Genomic DNA, 26,054 nt, shown 5'->3' with positions numbered 1-26,054 from the left:
GATCACCCATTCAGATAACCCCATTTGAAATACTAACTTTGCGTATTATAACTATGTGCCTTAATGATATATGCATAAATTTTGGTGATGTTTATAACACATGGGTGGATCAACCTCAGTAATGATCGATGGACTAACGAGGCACTGTAATGAAATTGTGATTTTCTTTATTTTTACCTTACTTCTTTGGCACAAAATTGTAAGGGATAATGTCTGATCGTGAACATTTTATGGGGGAAAATTAAAAAAATCTTAATTTTTATAGGAATGTTCCTTTATTGCTTTAAGAAAGTCATACCTGGGCAAGCCTTTGTTGATTGTCAGGGCTGTTGGGATTCTGAAGAGCCTTCTTCGCCTCCGCGAGTAAGTTAGCTGACTTATCCATGACATCCTTGGCACGGTCTATGATCATATCTTGGTTGGGTCTATCTCCAGTGTTTGCAGCCACTCCACGCACTGCCCCGGTAAGATTCTTGAGGGCGTTTGCTGTGTCGCGTGCAGCTATGCCTGTGTAGTTTTCGTTGGCCTGTACAGCTGCTGTGAGGAGCTGAGCCATGGAGGCACCAACAGCCTTGGAAGTGGATCCCAGTCGGCTAGCACAATTTTCACTCTGTTGCATGAGGAGAAAGAAAAAAAATTGTTGTTAAATATTACACAGAGGCTTCAGTAAACAGTGATTTGAATGAAAGAGGTATGGTTAAGGGAGGTTGGACTATAGTTCATACAAGCTGTAAATGGGTTTTTTAGGGGGGGGGGGAAATTCATACACTTTCACACTTAATTTTAGGAAAAAATAACACAAAACTGCACATAAATATCAAGCTAATTATTTCCATTCACCAAAACCATGCCCACTGTTATGCGTAATTGCTTCTTAAATCCAAATTGGGTAAGATGCATAACAGACATATCTTCACCGGATAGTAATTGGATATTCAATTTGTTAATTTAAAGAATCTGGAAAACGTTAAAACTATGCAAGTGTCCAACTTTGATATAAAATTGGATTGATTGAGCCCATATTTATTGGTCGAGCTATGAGTTTTAAAATATTGGACGAGACATAGTCAAGTCCAATATTTTATGACTCATAGAAAGACCAATAAATATTGGGTGTAAAGCATCCAATTTTATCATTATTATGTTTGGATCCAATATTTTTACACACTTGGAGTCATCAAAAGATAATAATGACATATATAGCAACCTGATGCTAAAAAAAAAAAAAATTTCCCGATTTTTTAAGGGATCTAAAATGAGCGTTTATTGCGTTTCGACAGTATTTTTTGTGGGACATGAGAGCACCTTAGACCTATCGATTGCATTCTGAATACGAAGCATGTCTTTCTGATATCAAATAATTTTCATTTTTGAAAATCACAATATAATACAAATTTTTGACAAATTCTAAAAATTTGATATTTTTCAAATTTTGATATATAACAGTCCTCAGTAAATTATATAAATCTAATGATATATTCTTAAAGTGTATGTAGCAGGGAGGAAAAGTCGACGGTCAATTGAAAATTTTGACCTTTCATATTGAAGATATGGATTTTTTTTCCCAAAAGACCTAATTTTTTTGGTGTTTTGGGAAAAAAATCCATATCTTCAATACGAAAGGTCAAAATTTTCAATTGATCGTCAAGCTTTTCATCCCACCTACATACACTTTAAGTTTAAATCATCAGATTTATAAAGTTTACTTCAAGTACTGTTAAATATCAAAATATCAATTTTAATGATTTGCCATAAAATGTGTATTAAATTGCGAATTTCAAAAAATCAAAATTATTTGATATCAGAATGACATTCTTCGTATTCAGAATGCAATTCGATATGTCTGATGTGCTCTGATGTCCCAAAATAAATACTGTCCAAACGTCATACCCCAGCCCTTAAGATGGCAGCTTCTTATTTTGTGCATTTTAATGAAGAAATACCTTATGTAAAATTTGATCACTTTTGAATGAAGCTTAGAGGGAACTACCGTACTTAATTTTGGACAGAACTTGGCATGATGCAGATGTGAAGGTTATTAAGACAATAGCAAGAACAAGAATTTTAAAACAAAAACAAGACAATTTTATAACAATTGCTTACAGAACTTTGCAAAGGAAAAGTCATATCAACATGGGGTTTTCAGTTTCTGAAAGCTCTAAATGCCCTGTTTAGAAACATGTATAAAACTCATTTTTGACCAGGGTCGACATGTAACTCATTCCCCTTAATCATGTCACATATATAGAATTTATGGCTTCATAGATAGGTAAAGATAAGGTTAGGGCTGTAGCAAACAGAGACAGGGCACCCCAATTGAATGATTTGTTATTTTTTTATTTACTGATTTGACATATAATTAATGTCTTTACTATTCGGATTTATGTTCAAAACTACTCTCTGATATTAATGAAACTAGTAATGTTATGAAATTTTCCTATGGGAGCAACAGATTATGACTGTATTCTCCCTGTAGTACTGCTGCAACAATCATGCTCTCGTATTTTTGTATTGCAAAAATATCCCTTATATCTGACCTTGACATACGTTTAAACCTATTCCCATATACACTTAGGCCTCATCAACCTGCCAATCAAACTTACCGCTTTCTCCAGGGAGGGGCAAGAGTTTTCCATCCTTAGCTGTAATCTTGATTTGACTCAATTCATCTTCCAGGGCCTTGATCATATCCAATGCATTGTCAATTTCAAGAGCACCGCATGCTTCCTGAGCCTGTGAACATGGATAAAAATACATGAAATTCATATTAAAATCATGATGATATTTCCAATTTTTACAATGATTTATGTTGGAAATAGATGTTGGGTAGGTCACAAGACCTGAAATTCTGGTAAAGGAACAAACCAAAAGATCGATGACGCCTGGTTTCGCTTCTCAGCCGACACCTTCCCTCGCAGCCAGAAACATAATAATGAAATGTTGAAATTTTGACAACAAAATAATAATGACACATTCTTCAGACCGATGTTTTTGTACAAACGTAATCGAGTATTTTACCCCCTCCCCCTAAACAAAACTAGTTTCGTTTATAGGACGTCATCGATCTTTTGGTTTGTTCCCTAAGGATTTATTCATTTTCAGAAAAATATGCACATGTCAACTAACCTACTAACAGCATGACTTGAGTCTTCCTTACAGAGTATTGGGCATGAAATGATAGACTAGACGAAAATCTCAGAAACGTGTGCTTATATAAAGAGGTTGAGGTATTTTGGGTCGTAGTTAGGACCCACCCTATTTTATCTTAATATGGATGGGATGTATTCAAATTTACCATCGTTCCCAAACTGTATTTTCACCCTATGACCTTCAAAATCAACCCATATGAGTAACAAAATGAATATGCGCCAATTTCCTTCAAATGATTATCAAATATTTCATCTGGCCACAAGGATCATAAAAGTACAAAATTTATGCACATACACAAAAATATACTTGCTCATTTAAAGGAGTATTTCATGATCCTAGCGTCCTCTTTTTATGACGTTTTTCAGTAGATATCCACGAAAAAAGCTTATTCCCAAAATTTTAGTTGATTCCGATTTTGTGTCAAAATATGCAGTGTATTATTTTCCTATAAATTCATTACAATTAGAATTTCTAGTCCCATACGATTATTTCCAAAATACAGAATTTAACTAAAAATCAACTCCAGAAACTATAGTGATTCTTTTTTGTTAAATAGCAATTAGCATAACAAATTTTGTGCATAAAGACCAATAGATTATGTCTTCAAAGTTCTCAGAACAGCTTGTTTAGTTCTACACACTATATTTACATACATATTTCCCAATTAAGCTGTTCATGTTCTTAATTGACTCCTCTTTACCAATCCCAATCATCTTCGAATTCAATGTCGTCATGCTAAGGACTTACGATGGGATCGGGTTCATAGATTAAGAGTCCTCACTAATCCTCTCTTTCCTGTCGGCTAATTAATTGGATCGATTTCCTGCAAAACTGCTTTTTTTTCAGGATACCTGCCAAGATGCATTACCGTTAACTATCCATTATAATTTTTACAGTCATTTTTACTTTCACCTGTTCTCTTCCATACAACCAACCACCATGCTATGGTGTGAAATTTCATAACATTGTAATATTAATTAAAATGGACACTTTTATTGTTACTCATTCATTGATCAAAATTAAGTTAAGGTCATGAATTTATAAACAAAACCAAAATAGAATGCAAATATGATCAAACTGAGTTGAAAAAATGCTGATTATTCGGTACATATCAACTAACTGCAGCGTAACGAGAATATTGATGAATTTGATAAAAATGCAATTATCTTTTCTCAGCTGCGTAGTGTTGACAAGTTATCATGTCAGTTGATGCAATTCCTGTGAGGCATGCAAATTCATGATAGTCTTACACACTTAGTACATGACAGTCCTTAATTATAATCACTTTCAGATATATATTTCAGCAGCAGTATGGGTCTTCCTATGGGGTAGAGCTATATAGCATTAATTTATACTGCAGTACAAATCACACTATCTAAACCATTCTTGTGTATATTAGAGTACATGACAGTCCTTCTGTATCTGGTGTATAATCTGTATATGAAAAGTTCATGTGACATGATCTGGTCCATGGGGGCCAAAGGCGGCAAATTTGAAAATGAGATAAAGGTAAAAATATGGAGCAAAATAACAATAAAATACATAAGAAAATAAACATCACAAAACTTCATAAGTTTAGAACCAAGTATGGTAGACCTTTGGTGTTTTCAGTAAATTATAGCCTATTGTATGTATAATGTAATAATTACAGTAACTCAATTTTCAAAAATGCCTACTTTTGGCCCCATGGACCAGATCATGTCACATTATGCAAAAACTGGTATATATCCCATTTCTCTAAATTTGAGATATAGGCAAATATATCTGGTGAAATATATAGGCCTATATAATAATAAAATATGTGCTTCTTTTGATCATAGTTCCACATATTTATCTTGGATTGTTTAAAGTAGGGTGTCAATTTAAAGCTAGTATTAAGGCACAGATCTTGTAAACCTGAGGTCCTGGGTTCGATTCCTGGGCGTAACACTTCTTCTATGTGTCTCCTTGTATTATTTGCGACTGCAAACCTGGTGAAAAATATGCTTGTTATTTTATTCCTGTTGATCATGCCACTGTTTTTCCATGCATGTTTTATTCCAAGTTAAATTACACATACGACTGTCTGTATAGTAAATGCCTATATATACACAGATTCTAAGTACATAGGAAAAGAAATGGTGCCATTAGAAAATAGTGGGATGTCACACTCAACTAAGATGTATCATGACAAGCTGTTAATCAGTTATTAGAACCCCGTTCTTGGCATGGCATGCTCTGTCCTTATCCAATAATCTTGGTCAATTAGTCAAATTGATATTGTCCATATACACCCATTCCCTTTCAGCAGATATAAGAACACCTATTAAAGACATGATGGATTCTCTTAACTGGGATAAACTTCATACAAGATGGGAGAAACAACTTTTGATTATTGTGTTCAAGTGTCTTACCCATAATGCACCATCATATTTATTTTCTCAATTTTCTTATATGCAATCTCTTCATACTCATGGTACTAGAAGCCAAACTTTCAATTCTCTTGTCATTCCAAAATGGAACATAAATCCTGGTAAGAGAACTTTTCACTACAGATCATGTTATGCTTGGAATAGACTCCCCCAAGACATCCGTGGAAACTTTGATTCTATGACCGTTCATACTTTTGAAAACTGTATTTCAAAATTGTGAATTCCACAAATTTATTATAAAAATTTTTTTTTGTCTTTTACTTCCTATTTGATTGTGAAACTTGTACAATGTTATTCTATTACTGTATAATGTAATTATTACTTGACCTGATGTACAATGTAAATACTACATGTATTTAAGTAACTTTTGCTTCCATGCATTGCTTTTAATTGTTATCAACTTATTTTATTATATTGTGTACTGTAAATTGTCACTCAGGGCCCCCTTGGAGATCAGTACCAGTTACTGAAGGGGCTACCCTGGTTAAAGAAAGAATAAATAAATAAATAAATAAATAAATTTGAAAACAATTGGAATCATAGATTAAGAGAAACAGATGGCGACCCCAAATGGGCTATTCCATTTAAGATCCACACTCCCCCTGTGGAAGATTTTGGAAATATCTACCACAAGGGGAGTAAGGATTTCAAATGGAATTAGCACATTAGTAGCTCCACTTGTAACTCCCCCTCCCTCAGTAGAAGATTCAGGTTGAATCTTTCTCAGAGGGTGTATGAAATTCAAATAGAGCTGCCTAATATGTACATTCCATTTGAAATTCATACTCCCTCTGTGAAAGATACTGCCAAAATCTTCCACGGGGGGGGGGGGGATTTTAAATGGAATAGCCCAATGGCTGTTAATGACTACTTTTATCTAGGCTGCCCTCAATTTAAGGCTTACTGATATGACTTAAAGCTGTACCTATCTACAATCTACGTACAACAACATGTAAACCTACATTTGTAGATTTTACACGTGCTACGCACTCTTGGCACTATGAGTTCATTCATAAAAAAAGTTCTGATCAATCTCAGGGATAAATCGATAGATACGGCTTACGTAAAATCAGTACGCCTTAAAATGAGGACACCCTAGATCAAAATGGTTGTTACGCATAGGCCGTGAATGGCTGTGCCAACAGGCAAAGTCAGCGTTCTTTGAATTACAATGAGGATTCTCACAAATTGTTCTTTCACCTGTGTCTGAAAATCACACACAGGGTAGCGCACCTTAACATTTACGCGAAAGATAGCACATAGAAAAATATGCTGTAACAAGCACAGAGTAGGGTGTAGCATTTTCGTCTCTTGCACTCCTTGGAACTATCTGCCTTCATTAACTGATGATGCTGGACTTTGCCTGTTATTATATAACCTATGATTAGAACAACTTCTCTCAGGTTCCCATTTCATGACAAAACAATGCTGCAATTGTGCTATTCCAATTGAAATCCATGCCCCCTCTATGGAAGACGTGCCCTTAATCTTCCACAATGTGGGTGTAGATTTCAAACGGAGCCACTCATTCAGGTGTGGAAGATTAAGGTCACGTTTTCCATAGGGGTGTATGGATTTCAACTGGAATAGCCCGTTTAAATTCACACCCGACTCGCCTATTTGAAAATTACTCTATCAGAAAGAGTACATTTCTTGAAAGGCGGATCACTCATGACCCCATGTCAACATGCTGTCACATATCCCACCTTATCCCTTGGGCAGTCTGGCAACTCCATGTTTTGAGCTTGTAACTCTCCAATGGGTTCATAACCCACTAACCAATTGCCAACTTGTGCTCTATTGGGCAATTCCATTTGAAATCCATACACTCCCTATTAAAGACATGCCCTAAATCTCCCACACAAGGAGTGTGAATTTCAAATGGAGTAACCTGAATAGGTAACACCATTTGAATAGGTAACAGCATTTGAAATCTACACCCCCTCTGTGGGAGATTTTAGGACATGACTTCCATAGGGAGTGTATGGATTTCAACTGGCATATAGCCCATTCTATGCCTAATATAAACTAAAAACATCCAGACACTTACCTTCTGGGCTGCACTCCTAAGATCAGCCAATGCTGACACCATGTTCTTAGTACAGTTGGTTAGCTGCATAGCTGTTGCCTGGTCATTGATGGTCGGTATGGCAGACTTAGCCGCTGCCACCATCTTAGCCGCAGGCTGCGGAGAGTAATATAAAGACATTGGACCGTTAATAATAGTGAAATCGTAATGACGGTATGGGTGTCAAGTGTTATAGCAAGTAGCATTGACCTTGAGGAATAAATCTGTACTCCCACTTGTGTAGGCATGTCATCTGTTACAAATAAATATATTAAGCCGGATTTACTGACCTATGAATATAGTACCATATTTGTTCCATTAACCGCCCAGGACGCATATCAAAGTAATTTTGGATGTGCGGTTATTTACATAAGTAAAATATTGCCCAAAATATGGATTTATGTGCAGATGGTTCCGTGTTTGATACACAAGTAGTTGGATCCTACACATAATGACAGAGGATCATTGTGTAGTTGGATCCTGCACATGATGAAAAAGGATCATGTGTAGCAAAGTTGCTGGGTGGGCGCTTATTGGAGTATGGGCAGTAAATGAAACAAGTATAGTAACTCTATTGAGTCACACATACATCAACATCTATTCAATTTTGATCAATTTATAAACTAAACTTCACACCAGTTGGAAACCAGTTGGACACCAGTTGTTATGATTTTAAAATATAATAGTTTTCTGTAGTAATACATAAACTATTCTTAGTCAATGGATGTGGCTTAGCTTGTAAGCGCTAAATTTCATTGGTTTTTGGATGTTGTCTATGACATGCAACACGTTTGTTAAAGTGATGAGTGTTTGTAGCATATTGCAGAGCATATTACAAGAACACAATCAAAGTACACTCAAATAAACTTGAAAACAAGTTTTGTTAATTCTAGAATACGGAGTTTTCATGGCGATAACTTCATATTTGCTAGATACATGTATTTAGTTATTAAAATAATATGTAGGCCAAATTGATTAAGAATAAGAATAAACAATAAGAATTTCAGTTTTTACTATCCTCTATCATGTGATAGAGATAGGCAGGTCTAATATTTCGTCGAAGTGAAAAAATTAAACAGTAGAACTGAGAACTGCACATTCATGATTGTCGCCATGCATCCAATCAGGGTGCCTTATTACAATTTATATAATCTGTGCCTATATTGAGCACATTTTTTTTGCTTGAACAGTAGCTAAATTTTCTTTCTATAATCAGAAACAGAAAATATCTAGTTATGTTCAGAAGTAGAAATAGTTATTACGTTTCCTGCCTAGCCATATATAGGTTGAGTGAGTGAGCATCCCTTCCCCAGGCCATGGCAAAACTAATGTCATTTATCATTTTAAAGATTGATGATTAAACTCAATACATGGTTATAAAGATAACAGGATAACTATGTCACAGACTTGAAATAAATCTTATCCTCAAAATACTTCGCCAAGATTGTGCTGGTGCCGAATTCAGCCAACTATATAGCCACCGCTTTTCATGTTCAGGCAACTAGTGAAAGATTTTGTAGTCCTTCTTTTTCTCCTAAATAATTGAAATTTGTTCCGAAATGTTTTGAAAAATGTTTTCCAAAACATTTTCAGCTTCTTCTGATTTTTTTAACAAAGGATTTTTTTGCATGGGGAGGCAAGAAAATATTAGCATTTGTGGAGTCTATGTGGAATGTAAACATCTCAAAAAAGTAACTAACCCCCCTTAAATAATGACCACTAGTCAAAAACGGGTAATTGTATTACAAATCTGTAAAATGCGTTGGAAGCAGAATTTATTTCTGCACATTTTGACACCTCATTTGTAGCAATTGACTAAATATTGACGTCACAGCGTACATTTAAATCAATGTAGCCCAAGATTTGAAAGTTGCAGTAAATTCTGTTGATTTTGCATTTAGTGTAATGGAAGGAAATCTGTGTAATGATATCGGAGTGGTTTTGTATTGTAAAAATTTGTATGTAAGTGCAACTTTCAAATCTGGACCTCACTATATTAAATTGGCCGGTGTTTTATTGTTTTCTGGGCTATCGTATCAAATGAGGTGTCAAAATGCGAAGAAATACATTCTGCTTCCAACGCATTTGATAGATTTGTAATACAATAGCCCCTTTTTGACTAATAGCCATTATTTAAGGAGGGTTAGTTACTTTTTTTGAGATGTTTATTTCTAATGTGTATGTACATACATGTAAACAAATCATTGAATATGTCACTATGAGTAGATTACACTTCCTTGCATCTACACACTAATAATACAGGTGTATGTAAATTCCAGTACATGGAATGGTTCTTTGGTGTTATTGTATACAATATCTAAGCTCAAAAAAATGCCCCCACTATGTGCATTAACCTAGTGTGCATACTAGTCCATGGGTTAATGCCCAAAGCTTTAACATAACATAACAACAAGTATTTATATATACGCCTTTGCCAAGGGATTCAAGGCACAAGAGAAAAACAAACAAAAAATTCAAAAATACAAAAAGCAATGGCAGCAAAAATTACGGAAATAAGTGAGTTTTGATCAATGACTTAAAACCAGGCTGGTGGCATTCTTGATTGTAGCTGGTAAGCTTTAATGTAAAGTCAGTCTGTTCAGCTCTTGGCAATCAGTATGTTGTACAAACTATTCTTTTATATAGCTCTTACATTATACATCAACCCCAGGATAGCAACATGGACTGCTAAAGTTCATCTATAATGACCACATTAGATCTTTACTTGATTGTTAATGGCATATGATACGCCTATCATCGGATGACATAAGCCAGGCATTTTGTACAAAAAGAATCACAACTGGGTTAGTGGGATTACCCCTGTAAGACGCTTGATCACAAAATATCATAGGGCTATTTTTATCAGAGTTTCACCGACTACAACCTGTTACCAGTTGCCCCCTCACATAGCACATGTTAAAAGATGACTGCAACTCGTCACGAAAAAATAAACTCAACACCATTTCAAACTGAACCATAAATAGTAAACAGCATTTGTCAATTAAGTCGTAACATTTTATCCTTCACTTGGGACAGCAAGAGCCAGAGGGGGGGATAACATTTGACAAGTACCATTTTGTTTTAATCATCGGTGAGCAATCCGGGGACAAGGAAAGAAGAAGTAGGCCTGACAAAGGCATACATTTGACATTCTTTCCTTCACAAAATTGACATCATATATTTAGGGTGAAACTAACTCCCTTTCCTTGGAAAAAGTAAACAGTATATGGAATGAAAGTCTAATGTTTTAAAATAATATGGCAAGACAGTAAAAGCATAACAGGGGAAGCACTGCAAAATGATTAGGATGAGGTCAGGGCCGTAGCTAGGATTTTACAAGTGCCCGTCATTTTCACCAAAACTGCCTGTCCAAAATGTGACCCTGAAAACATAAACCAGATCTCTGCACCTTTAGGGTTTCAGTCAGTTCAAACAGCTATTGGGATAGCCTTGATTTATTAGTCTGGTCTTGTTTAGAGTTCACAGAACTTGAACAACAAGCATTATTTTTTAGAAATTAACATATGCCAAAGGTATAAATTTTGCCTGTCCCAGGAGTAAACTGCCTGTCCAAAATGACGGGCAGACAAGTGCCTAGCCAAGACCCTGGATGAGGGTCAGGATTAGAATTGTGATTGGAATAAGTATCAATTAAAGGATAAGAGTCAGGTCTAAACAGGTTTTGATATCAAGATGAGAGAGGGTGTGGGGAGTCGCTGGGATGGCTGTGGTTAGACATTGCTTTATTCTCTTTTGTAAATAAAAAACTGAGACTACGTCATCGTCTGTGCGCAGCTCATCAATGCTCATATTGAACAGGTCAACCAGGAATAAACAGCAATAAAAAGCTATCTCATCTCCTCAACCAGCTTTAAGTGTCCCTTTGAATTCAATAAGTAGACCATGTAGAGTCAAACAGAGTTTCCAGTGAAACCAATGTCAGTGACCCTGTAGTTGACTTAAATACTGCCTGACTAACTACATCATTAACACCTTACAAAGTATAACAAAAATAGGCACCTATTTTAGTCATACATGTATGTCTGTTTCGGATTAGCTACATTGAATTAAGGTCCTACCCCTCTCTTTACAGTAAGCCCAGAAATGTGTTATTGGGGGTGGGAATCATGTTTTGTGCTAATATTTGAATTTACATTAAAATGCACCAGAAACATTTTTGAGAAGAGCTTGGCATTTGTGATATAACCTTTCAAATCAGTAACTAATAATACTTCAGTTGTACCACATGACACCCTGTAATGTTTTACATTTCATTATTAAAGTGACCCAATAGGTCTAATGGGCTATACCCCCACGCAAGGTGTGTAGATTCCAAATAGAGTCACCCATATTCAAGTAACCCCAATTGAAATTCACACTTTCTGTGTAGATTAAGGTCATGTCTTCCATAGGGGGTGTATATACACATTTTAACTGGAATGACCCAATTTAAGGTCTTATTAATAAATAGGCAAGGAAACAGGCAAATATTGGACCTAGAAACCCAAGTTGACTACTTCATTGATTGACATATTCTATCACTGTAATATGATATCAATTTGCTGATTCATATTTTAATTGGCTATTCCAACCAATATGGTGCCACTTTTCAGACCTATTTTGATTCAAGTCATATGTTTTTCTTGTGTGTTGTTCTAAAGTAAAACAGACATCACACTGGAATATAAATGGCAGAATGACCATGCTACTGAGGGCCATTACACAGTTTGGTGTTTTGCATGCATTTGGAAAAAAAACAGAGTTGTAGTAGCCCTAACAACTAAAAGGGCAGCCATTTTAAAAGTATAGGCTAAGTTTTTCAGAATGACAATTAATTAAGGCTTCAATTCAGGGAAAGTTATCATGAATTGACAGTAACTCTCTGCTTTTCAGGTAGAGGGGAAGGAAAGAAGGAATGAAAGAAGAAAGAAGATTGAAGAGAAAAGTTGTTTTCTCTGGCCTTGAACCACAGATCCATTAGGTACTGAGCAAAGGACCCAATATAGCACAGCATGCATGTGTAGCTAGACCAGCCAACCTTGTTGTGCCTATATATTATGTGTTTGTGGTAAGGATTAAATCACCTGCTTGTTTGAATCAAGTAGCCTATATTATTGTTCTCTGGAACACATTGTTTTGCTAACATAGTATTACATAAAGTCTTCTTCATCCACATCCTACAGTTCATCAGAATGTAGAATGCACAATTCATTTATACCCTGTAATAGATCCTATAGTATTATACAGTCCAGGCCTTGAAATAAGCGGACTGGAACCAGGAGCACTTTGTTACTGAACATTGCTCCTGGTTCACTGGGATTTTACAAGAACCAGGAGCAATACCTGAAGAAACTTTCAAATAGTAAACACTTTTATGCATACAATACAGAATACATGTACTAGCAGTAGCCTACTGCATTGTGTGCAAAACTGGAACCAAGAGCAATTATTATTTGTTTTAGAAAAATTGCTCCTGGTCCATGTGAATTTTACAAGGACCAGGAGCAATTGGTGGCTTTCCAAGGGCAAATTTGCTCCCAGCGCCTGCTTATTTCAAGGCTTGATACAGTCAATAGCAAACACACCCCCACACAAAACATCAAATTATATAACACCCATGAAAACTATAAGCTAATTTCCAAATGAACAAGTCTTATTTGTGAAGCGGAAATATTGTATATAAATGTAATAGAATCAATTTAATTGGTGATTCATAGTCGTAATGGAATTATTGTAGCTCTTGTCATGCCACATTTGCACTTTTTCTACATATCACAAATCATATTTTCTCAAGCAAAAAGTTTGTTATTTGTATTGTAATAGAGAAGGGCACTGATCTAAACTATAAGTCACATAAAAAAGCCAACTTTGCTGCATGGATAAATCAAAATTGAAACATTGCACAGGGGTATGAATGACCTTGGACAAAAAAAGTTGAAATTCACTAGCCTAGGCTGGCGATCGTAATGTGTCCACTGTCATGACTGTGACAGTGTCAATGCTGTATAAAGTGTAAAATTACTTCCATATTATGGTCTGAAAATTGCCATTCCATCCACAACTCATCCACATTATAGTGGAGATCTCGCTTGATAGGCCAGATTTAAGAAGAAGAAAAGGGCCACTTTTAACGACCAAATTTACATATAATCATGTCATTTTACAGCGGCATAACATAGAGTTTGGCTCATGTTTACTTTCTGGGAAGGTGGCCATAATCACTGATTATGATTGTATTCCTACTTTTACTGGGGAGCACCGGTCAATCAGATGGGGATGGACAGACATGGCAATTTATCTGTATTTAAACTGTTGCAATGGATTTCAAATAGGGAAAAAGACAACCTAGCAGCTAGGTCTACTCTAACATACATATCGACATCCTAAGGCAAGACACAGGTCGTAAGTCTCCTGATATTGCGACAGAGATGATGCAAGTCAGGAAGCAATGAAGGACCATCACAGTTCGAGGACACCATTCTGACATAGGCAAGGTGTATCACAAGAAGAATGCGAGGACATACGTGTCCATGAAAATATTTTCTAAAATAGTTTACTAGAAACAAACAATCCTTGATCTGATCCTTGACAAGGTTGACAAAATGGGCTAAATTTACTTAAATGGGTGAGTCAATATGAAGTTTTCACCCCCTGTGTGGGAGATTAAGGTCACATCTTCCATACGTGGTGTATGGATTATAACTGGAATAGCTTAATCATATGAGAATGAGAAGCAGGATGATCCAACCAACCTTTTCTGTATCATGTCACTTGTGTAGGATCTCAGACATTCTCATCTATCAAGGCACAGTTCTTTGACCCCAATATCCTTGTACACACATCAAATGACCCCAATGCATAACCCTAATCACTGTACATGCATGAATCCATCCCACATGATGCAATGTTGCAATCACCCAAAGTCATGTATATGCAAAGATTTGTTGGCCGGGCCAGCGAAAAACCATGTGGCTACCAGGCAGTGATCTTGTGCTTGGCACGAAAAAGGTCTGTGTTTCAAATCCCAGGAGGGGGCCCAAGTGATTTCTTTGTTCATCTTCTCTCCTTTTTTTGTTCCTTGTGTCCCTTCCAATAGGAAACGTCCATGAGCAGTGTTAGGGTTGTAATTACACTGTTGGAAATGGGATCATTTTAGTGCAGGGAGGGACTGCTTGCATGCAATAATAACAAAGATCATACATGTACACACTTCTTTTGACCTGTTACAACAAGGAACCTAATACTTCTATTCGCTGATCGCACCATTATCTCAAAATAAGGTTCTACCCGCAAAGTGTGTGCTGTATCAAAATATAACTATCCATTAAATCTGGTGATTTTTATGAGGAGAAACAGAGAAACTAAAAGAGCAGAGTGAAACATTGCCACAAGTCAAACCTGGAGTGCAGTTCTTAATGCAAATATCATTTGAAGTAAATTAATTTTGCTTGTTTGGTGAAAAGACTCGCAATTTTAACATAAAGCAACAGAAACAAAGGATAGAAATATGTGGAATCGATGGCAGGAATCAAGCTAGGATGTCTGAAGGAATTTCATGTGATTTTTATATACACCTGACAGGAAACAATGGCAAGGAAATAATAAAAAAATTCAGGATTCAATAAACCACTTCATGTCTAAAGTTGATGTGTGATATCATCAAGCAAAAGCCAAGTTACAGTGTTTCCTGTGCACAACAAAAAAAAAAGCTGCAAGCTCTGAAGCTATGACTTGAATGGATGGCATTGAACCGAACCCAACAATGTGATGTTATTTGGATTTGGATTGTTTGGATACACAAAATCAAGAATTTCAAGACTTCCTTGTGAGGAGTACATGTAAAACCCTCCAAAACTACACTACAATATTATGGTATATTCCAAGGACTATGTATTCACTTTAATTTGATATCCAAGAACATGTAATAAACACTATGCTGAATGAAGATGCTGTAATGGTGTGGCAAGCCTGTAATGGTGTGGCAAGCTACATTGTTGCTAAACCAACACTATGCAAAAGGCAACTGTCAAAAATGACACAAGTCGAATATCATCAGTCTATACATTGCAATGTAAAAAATAAGTTTTTAATAATATAAAAACTTACTCCCTTCTCCCATAATAAACTTCAGACCTAACAGCTTTTCCTTGACTATGACTTATTGCATAATACATTGAAACTTCTAAAAACTGACAAAACCTCTATCATCATCAACAGCACAGACACAGCGAGTCCCACATGGAGAAAAGTACAGCGAACACATAAGCCGCGCTGTTACATCTTGTCTAACCTTGAATTACAGCCAAGCCACAGCTGACTCTACATTGCCAAGAAAAGATGTACTGACATTTCTACATCAGCTCCACCCAAACAGAAAAAAATGCTTATAAAAAGTATTCAAATGATATAATACATATATGAAAGTTTTGATAAATTTGATTATAATGAAAGTAAAGTTAACTGCCATCATGTTCATAGTGCTTACTAACTACAGAGTAATGCTTTACTGACCACAACTTTTAGTTAAATGACTGGTTATAACTAACTTCCAAATTTGTTGTGACATAACCTTTCAAGACTCTTCTAACCATGTCATACAATTTCCTGACCAAAAAAAATCAGTATTCCTTCTCTCTTGATATACATTGTATTTCAACAAAAAAAAAAAAAATAGGAGCCACCTGTCTGACAGAAACTTTTCTCTACTACATGTATCTATATTTTAGTTTCTTGCACTTGCATTTACCAAAGCAATGTCACAATTGATTTGTTCTTATTGAGGTATTCAAAACGTTGGGCTATTCCAGTTGAAATCCATACACCCCTTATGGAAGACATGACCTTAATCTTCCACACGGGGAGTGTGAACAGGGAGTACAAATACTGGGTGAAGCAAAAAATCCATAGATTGTCTTGCTTCGTAAATAAGATAATTATAATTTATAGAAGCCAAGAACATTTTCCTACCAGAGATGTCACACACTTATTTTATCTCAGTAAAAATGCATGGATTTGCATTTATTTGATTGAAAGTTTGCTGATCATGATATCGTGTGTCTCATCCCATAAATCAGTTCTCATCATTAAGGGTCAAAGATAAGATGCTAACATTATATCTCGCGTCAGAAATGCATGGATTTGTATTATTTCAAAACTTATAGATCACTGCACTTTATTGAAATTTTGCTGATCATGGTATTCTGTCTCATCCGCACAAATCACTTATCATCATTAATTAAGGGTCACAGATAAGATGCTAACATTATATCGCAGGTCAGAAATGCATGGATGCGGATTTCTAAACTTGAAGATCATTGCACTTTATTGAAATTTTGCTGATCATGGTGTCGTACTCATCCCTTAAACCATTTATCATCATCAAGGGATGCTGCTCATTAGTTACATACCCTTATCAGCCACAATCAACACCAGCATTTGCCATAGGGTAACCAGGACCAATTGGGCATGAACTGAAGGAATGCTATATTATCAACCATAAAATTCGCATCTGGTAATGTTCCACTGATTTACTGTTGAAACATGCATGTATGAAAAAGAAACTTAATAACTGGAGATTATTTTTTGAAGAAGAAGAAATCTGTGGTAGGTATGATATGAAAGTGGCTAAACTGATTAAACCAAAGACATTTAAAGGATTATTTTGTGATTCTTGCATCCTCTTTTTATAGAATGTTTGACTAGATATCCACGCAAAAATGTATTCCCAAAAATTTCAGTTTGATTCCATTTGTGAGTTATGCATGATTGTGTATATTACATTGCTCCAAAAGGCCACTATGCTTTCATTTCATTCTGTTTTAAACAAAACATAAATACAGAATGGACATTATTTTTGCTAAGCCAATGAATCTGCAAGATATTTTTTGCACACAAACATTATGTAGCCAGGGAGAGATTTTCAGTGGTGTAAAAATCTCAACTTTTTTCTGAAAAAGTGGGGGATGAGGCTATGGATCACAAAATCCCCCTTTAAACACCTAGGATATCTCTAGGATTTCAACCTGCTTTACTAGACTTAATGCCTTAAGGACCCACAATCTTATGAAAAGCTAATTTGACTGCTGATGGAACACTGATGCACAACTAAGGCTCTTGCCTAATGGGTAATTATGTACCTGGGTGCCCGATTGAATTTTCAGGTTGGAATCCAGGTACCCATATCGTACAGGTGCAGAGTTCAGCAACGGAAGTCTACATTTATGTCAAGCTAAAAATTTGAAAATAACAACATCTAAGATTGAAGTTATTTCCAACTGTGGTCAAGAATATGAATTTTATGTAAGGATTGGGTACAAAATCATATAAAAAGAAAGCTCTTTAAGAGTTTTACGAATGATTCGGTTCTGGGAATGGCTAACCTTGGTTGTAGGAAGGGGGTGACCAGTAACCTACTAAATTTACTTATCACAAAGATTTCAATGAAAAAAAGATGTTTGAAATTTCAAATGCGATTTTAAAACAATCAACAAATAATGTATATTTTTGTATTTAAAGTAAACAAACAAGCAAACAAATAAATTAAATAAAAAACGAAATAAAAAATATCAATTGATTGATTACTGTAATTTAAATTTACAGAAATTTAAAAAATAATAAAACTATTTAAAGGATATCGAATAAAAAATATAATTTAAAACAAAGAACAATAATTAATTTGATTAAAACAATATAAACAAATGTTAAAATTTAAAATAAATCCAAACAATTCAAAAATTTAAATTTAAATAAAAAAAGTAAAAAACAATTTATTCGCTCAAAACAATATAACAGCAAGTCTTTTTTACCTTCATTACTTTCACATACATCCATCCATAAGAGAGTAATACATAATCATCATTTATCCATTTGCATTTCATCCGGCGATTCATTATGTCCACTACTACACAACATAATCCACCTTTGCAAGAAATCCCATACAATAATCCACAATGGTAATTCCAACAGTATATTCCACCTTTGCAAGAACCCACATACAAGTCTTAAGAAATCCTCAACAGTAATTCCCTCAGTACATTCAAACTCAGCACACACTTGAAAGTCAAACTATACATCCTTGTAAGAGCATGATACAAGCAAGTGGTTTATCCACAACGCCAAACCACAGAAAGTCCACCTTACAAGAACTCATACACAAGTCTAATACAAAGTCCTGAACAGTAATTCACACCATATATCCAGCACTGCATGCATTTCAAGTCTAATCATACATCCTCTACAGAGCATGATATCGGCAACTGGTTTATCCTCAACGCCAAACCACAAAAAAGTTCACCTTAGGTAAAGTCTAATCACAAGTCTTAAGCAGTCCGCTTGTGACTAGCTATCGCTAACCATCCAGTGAGCTACAGAACAGATCCAGCTGTGTTTATACATCACTAGGTCTAAACAGATGCATATAGGGTCCCCCCTTGTGGCTAACTAGCTCGTCAGATCAGAACGAGAGCCTGACATACTCCTACATAGATGGGTTATCATTACCTGAACAAAGTTCTGGCTGACGTTGATCAGATTGAGTTGTGCACCTGGGTTATCCGGCTGTGCCATGGAATCACGCACCCCTTGCACCAACTTGGGAATATGCTCCGCTACACACTGTGAAAATAAAAATTAAACGATAAAAACGGTTAATATACACCCGAAAAGTTCAACCCTGTACAATGTATCAAAGTCATAAAATACTACACATAAATTGGCATGATGAGAAAATTTTACAAATCAATCAAACGGGAATTGATAACAATGTGTGAATAATTTTGCATGCATGATGGGGAAGTAGGGCAAGGGAGACGAAATTCAGGAAGACAGAATACTCAGCAATGAAATCTTTAAGTACTGTGTTTCTAGAAACTTATTTCCCTTTTTAAACTTATATTACGTACAATTTCTACCACATGCTACTTATAGTGGGAAAAAAGAGTGTTGTCAGAATATTCTTTTTACAATAATTATTGTAACAGTAAGATAACGTACATGTTGGGAATAACACTTGGAAGTATAAAATAAAACTATTGAGTGAATGTTCTTAGTCATCCAGTAGTTTTCAAGAGAGTTTTAGAATTAAATCAAATTATTTTTTGTTTTTGCAACGTTGCATCTGGAACTACCAGACTTCATCAGGCAACTGACCCGCTGGACTGGTCACGTGATAGATGGCCAGGTATCGTCTTGATGGCCCGGTCATGCATAGCAGAGTCCCCCTTTCTACACTAAGTTCAAGTGTTTCCAGCAAATGAAGGAAAAACGCTTGAACTTAGTAAAAAGTAAGTTCCAGTATTAGATTTAATTTCAAAACTCTCTAATAAAATACACTATCATGATACTGGAAATAATGAATGAGTACTATTATACAGGTCTGGTACAAAAGCCATTGTATAAGTACAATTTACTTAAAGCCATAATGTATGATTTTTTCAAATGAATGAGTTTGGTAATTTTTTTCAAACCCGATTTGTTGGCATATTTGTAATGTTTACACATGTCCCAAATTACACCTAATTAGATTCGGCCAAATTCATTGTGTTTTTAGGACAACAGGGCAAGTTTGAATAAAAGTCATAATTACGACTTCAAATCCCCCATAGAACATCATAAGTAGCTAAAATAGTGAGTTTTCTTTCATTTTACAGCTACTAATAATATTTTATAATATTTGGCAAAGACTAACCAAATTGAAATATAACAAAAATCATATATTAAAGCTGTAAGGCGACTTGCATAAACCCATGCCCAAGCCAAAATTTTTTTAATTTATATAAGAGATTTAAAAAAAAAAAGACTTTTCTCCTGGCTTTTCTCAAAATATCTGGCTCATTCGTCCAAGTTTGTAACAGGTACATAAGAAACATTTTGACAGTTTTTGTAAAGTACAAGACCAAGCGGCTCAATAAAAAAATGGCAGGTCTACTACTGGAACAGGGGAACAGTCTAACCAGAAGTGCCAGGTCATAAGGGGAAATCCCTTAAGCTTCAATATTGGCATGCTTGTTGGACTTGGCTACTTATTTTAGCGAATTTATTTTCACTGACTGTTAAATAGAATTTTATCATTCTCAGAAAATTGTGCCGGCGAAGGTATTTTAAAGTCTTGTAGAACTGAAATGTCCAAAGCAAGAAAATGTTCATGATATTTGGCCTCTCCCACAAAATGACCGTGAAGTTACAAGTTGGTAGTTTTGAGAGCCCTGCTTGCTGAATTGATGTTCTTTGTTTGACAAGCACCTGTACATACCAGATGTATATCTTTGTGAATGAGGCATTCTGTTTGCCAGTAGTATGTCCTTTGTGAATGGGGCACAAAATGCACATAGGGCATTCACAATGGACATACTACTGGCTTGTACATGTGGGCATCCAACAAAGAACATCAACTTAGTAGCTAGGAGGTCACAAAACTACCAATTTGCGACTTAACGCTCATTTTATGGGAGCTGATCACATATGGCTATGTGTATGTATGATTCGTGCAACTATAATAAAAATTTATTTTCATTCAAATCTATCAAGCAAAAAGCCTTCAATTAATACAACTGCTATCCTATTGATACAGTGAAAAGTTTGGGATAATGTGTGGGGTGTAGGGGTGGGTGTGAATGTGGGGGTGCATTTGTAAACCCCACCATACAGGGTCATAAGTGTGATACCCTACATTCCAAACATGGAACTTGGGAACCATCCCTGTTGTATAAAAATAAATAACGCATAAACAAATTTGGAAGTGCCTTCCCTATCAGTGATAAAAAAATGCTTCACCTATGGATAGGTTAAATGTCATACAAATTGTGTATAATTTGTGTAATTTCCACCGTTTGGGGTGGTTTCATGTACATGTAGGGGTGGGTGTGCATGAGGGTGAGTGAGGGTGCGTTTAGGCGTGTTTGAAAGTGAATGCATGCATTTTTTGTACAGTGTAGGTGTAAATCTAATAATTTCATTTGCACCACATTATCCGTCATCCTTGCGTGCAAGCCTGTAAATCATCAACACAATTCCAAGAACTGTTTTACGTCTGACAGTGTTTCAAGTCTCAATTTAATATGTTGTCATCTTATTTTGTTTAAACACTATGCATTACACATATTGTAAAGTTTTTGTAAATCACCACATTCTTTCAAAATGCACACTTTTTATGCGCCCTACTTTGCACGTTTCTATTACCGTCCAGCCAACGCTCAACATATAGTCGCATTATACTGATTAACTCTATCGACATGAGGAAATCAAGTGTGCAGTTTGTCCCAATACTCGCTGACAGCTAATGTGACTCTGAGACATAACTGTTTCCTCCCTCCCAAGAGGCTCATTTAACAGTCTCCCCACAATGCACTGTCCAACTACTTCCAAATGAACATTTCAGTTTTTATTTCTATGTACAAAGAGGCTAGAGCAAAGGGTCCCAGAAGTTTGTCTAATACTCTAATTCAAGTCAATTCCAGACATGTCTGTTTCCGGTCTACCACAGGTTCGATCAATCTCTTGCAAAAATGCATTTGTACTATTCACCAATGGATAAAAACTTGTGTATGTGTATTTCTTTTTGTATGTAAAGTACATAACGAGCACCAGAAAATCAAATGTGAAGTCTATTACAGTAAAATTATAACCACTGCTCTTTTTATTATTGTATCATCTTACCACTGTGTAATAGACAAAATTAGTTTGTCAAGGAAAAAACAATTTAAAGGTGGTACACCTCTTCATAAATTTGTGACTATTTTTGCATTTTTCTCAAAAATAAAAAAAAGAGGTACCGCTAGAATGTATCTCATTTCTTAAGGGGTACTACACCCTGCCCAATTTTGTGCCTATTTTTGCATTTTTCTCAAAAATTATAGCGCATTGGGGACAAGTAAGATATGTATATTATAGGGGCAAGGACTACAACTACTGCACTAGAAATTTTATTTCAGCACAGACAACAGTTGTGGGGTTACAGTCAAAAATGAGGGAAAACCAATATTTGATCAATAAATCAATAACTACTTGCTTTGAGTTACTGAATTATCAGCACAGTAGTTGTAGTCCTTGCCCCTATAATATACATGTCTTACTTGTCACCAATGTGCTATAATTTTTGAGAAAAATGCAAAAATTGGCACAAAATTGGCCAGGGATGTAGTACCCCCTTAACATATAATGAACCACTTTTCTTGAATCACTGAAATTTATCAGGGGGTGTAGTACCACCTGGACACTTATTTCCATTTAAATTATCCTGTACATGGAAGACTTTAAATCAAAGATCTCTGTAGTTTCCCCTACGCATGATGCCAACTTATGCAATTCTTAATTCTTCCCTAATATAAAGTTCATTGCTCGTAATCCAACCACATATTGAAAGATACTTGAAATAGTCAAATTTTTAACACCTATTTATATCTAAATAAACAAATCGATTGGGAAGGGCCCAGGAAATCAAGCATGTAGATTTATGTCAGCTGACAGGTAATGCGACTTCGAGACAAGACTGGCTTTCCATGTTTCCTCCCTTCTGGAAGCTCATCTAGCATCTTCCCAACAGCATTGAATGCCATATCGTAAAGCATCAAAATAAATTTGCAGACAAAATATAGGAGGGTAACTGGGTCATATTTTGGTGTTTTTTTTTTTCTGTCTTGTTCCCAAAATTAAAGTTAGGGATACAATGTGTGCTCTGATGAAATACACAAAATTTTAAGGTCCCTGTGGTTATGGCAAAAAATGCCTTTTTTATGCTTAATGAGTCTATTTTAATATGTATTTCTAATAAATAAGATGGATGAATAACATACACAGGCTGCAGAATAAGACTCATAGATATAATGAGCTAATCCAGTTACAATCTATACACTCCCTATTGAAGACATGACCTTAATATCCCACACAGGGAGTGTGAATTTCAAATGGGGTTACTTGAATGGGTGACTCCATTTGAAATCTACACACCCTGAGTGAGAGATTAAGGTCATGTCTTCCATAGTGGGTGTATGGATTTCAACTGGAATAGCCAAATACTAGCTTCCCTCCCAGAGGTAGGTTTTATCTTTTTATCCTAGTTACCCTTATAAATAGTACACTACAACAGAGGTTCTCAATAGGCAGCCTGCAGGCCAGATCCTGTCAACCAAATATTGTGACTGGCCCTTGAACAGGTCTGCAATGTACAGTAATCATAGCAAATAAAGATGTAATTGGTCATCAAGCACAGATCTTTGAAGTGAGTTTGGCCCTCCATGGCCCGACAGCAAACATAATTGACAACCCCTGCACTTCAACTTGCTTATATGATCAAATTTTGGATAGAATATGGCAATGCATTGTGGGATTCCCATAATTTTTTTCTACACTTGCTGGAGGAAGTCTGACTGACAAAAACCTGAGAACACTTCAATAAAACAAAACAATGCCTCAAGGTAGAAAATATATTTGATGTTCTTTATGTTTATGTTATTAGCAAAGAAATCCTGTCTCTCTGTTCATGCGCACCATGCAATTTCTAATGGTGAAAGAACTAGTGGAATAAAAGATTGTTTCAAATTTGCTTTGTAACTTTTTTGTTTTACCCACCTTACAATTAATCACTGTATTTTCATTTGCTTGCAAGAATGTGTGCATGTAGGCTCAGGGCCTGGATTTCATCTTGGTTTGCGAGAATCAAAATCCATCATATTCACTGCACTTACTGTATGATATAATGAGAAGTTAATTCTCGCAAACGAATCTTACGAGAATCGATCATGTGGTTCTTGTCGAAATCTAGGCCCTGTAGGCTTGTCTACAACACCAAGCTCTAAATATTACATGATGTTTATTGTGTCAGTGTTATCACAGCATAATATACAAGTAACCAGCAATGGGCAATTCCAGTTGAAATCCACACAACCCCTATGGAAGACATGTCCTTAATCTCCCACACAGGGAGTGTAAATTTCAAATAGAGTCACAGGTGGCTTCATTTGAAATTCACACTCCCTGTGTGGGATATTAAGTTTATGTCTTCTATATGTGTACATCCATATCAAAACGATGCACTTGGCGGCTGCTACATGTGTCTTATTTCACATAATAGCTAAGAATAAATAACAGGCTCATATCAAGTGTAGGTCACTTCAAATCATCCCCAAGTCAAATTGTATAAGGAATGTTCTCTGTATTCCTAAACCATGTGACTTGGGGTGATTTGATGTGACCTCCACTTCAGAGATGAGTCTGTTATTTGTTCCTAGCTATTATGTGAAATAAGACACATGTAGCAGCCGACAAGTGCATCGTTTTGATATGGATGTACACATATGTGTTTATGGATTTCAACTGGTGTAGCCCAATGCACACCTGACCAAGTTCACAATTTAATTTGAAAGATGTAAATGTGTGTGGGGGTATGGGGTGTGTATGTGTGCAAATATTTATCTATTACATGATCAAGGGGAATGAGACGCATGTGGCCCTGATTTTACATATAAAACAGAACATTTAGAGCTTTCAGAAACTGATAAGCCACATGACTTTTCTTTGCAAAGTTACGTCACTTTATCAATTGCTGAAAACAATATAAAAAAATTAAGACTTTCTTTGCTAATATCTCAAAATCAATCTTAGCAACATCCGACTCATTGCCCTTCATATGTCACATTATAAGTGTTTTTTTCAAGCATGTGTATATGTGATATGACTGGGTGCTTCAAATTCATGCATTTCCTATAAAATGTCAATTTTTGTTACAAACAACTGGAGTCAAGGTTAAGCAGGCCACACACCCTACCCTGAGATCCAAACATGCCAGAGCCTAAATGTACTACTGAATATACAGCATTATACATTTATTTTTTTTCAAGCATGGATTATGTGATATGACTGAGTGCTTCAAATTCATGCATTTCCTATAAAATTTCAATTTTTGTTACAAACAACTGGAGTTAAAGTTAAGAAGGTCACACACCCAACCCTGAGATCCAAACATGCTAGAGCATACAGCATTATACATTTATTGACAGCCTCCGTTTCAATTATAAATGCACAGCTTTCCTGACTAATGGGAAACAACATCTATATCTATAACATGATTATTCTGTTGGAGCAAAGAATTTAACCATGCCTGCTTGCTTGCTTGATTGCTTGACTGGTTCCTCGATCACCTGTGTTACTCAACACTTCTAAGTAAGCATGACCTATCAGGTCACATAGGGTAACTTCAAAATCTTTTTTTTTTAATCCCCGATTTCCTTATTCCTTTGTTTATTCATATTTTACACATACCATTCGAGACATAATACCTACTTTAACTATTATACTTCATGAAATATTTGGATATAATGCAAGAAAGGGAATTGAAAACCCAATTTTGAGATCAGATCTAGTCCAATCAGGCTTAAGTCAGCAATAATGAAACTGAGATAAAAGCATAAAGTGAGGAGAAAAAACAATAAAAA

General features: G+C 35.6%; 1 protein-coding gene across 1 annotated transcript in view; it reads right to left on the bottom strand.

The window, feature by feature from the left end:
• LOC140142249 (talin-1-like) overlaps positions 1-26,054 on the bottom strand; it is a 276,867-nt gene that overhangs the window by 86,149 nt on the left and 164,664 nt on the right. Inside the window, 4 exon segments of the mRNA XM_072164217.1 lie at positions 299-610; positions 2,587-2,733; positions 7,612-7,746; positions 19,129-19,242. Coding sequence (XP_072020318.1) covers positions 299-610; positions 2,587-2,733; positions 7,612-7,746; positions 19,129-19,242 — 708 coding nt within the window.

This window comes from Amphiura filiformis, chromosome 20 (genome assembly GCF_039555335.1).
Source record: "Amphiura filiformis chromosome 20, Afil_fr2py, whole genome shotgun sequence".
In the NCBI taxonomy this organism is placed as follows: domain Eukaryota; kingdom Metazoa; phylum Echinodermata; class Ophiuroidea; order Amphilepidida; family Amphiuridae; genus Amphiura; species Amphiura filiformis.
This window is presented reverse-complemented; position numbering and strand designations above follow the sequence as displayed.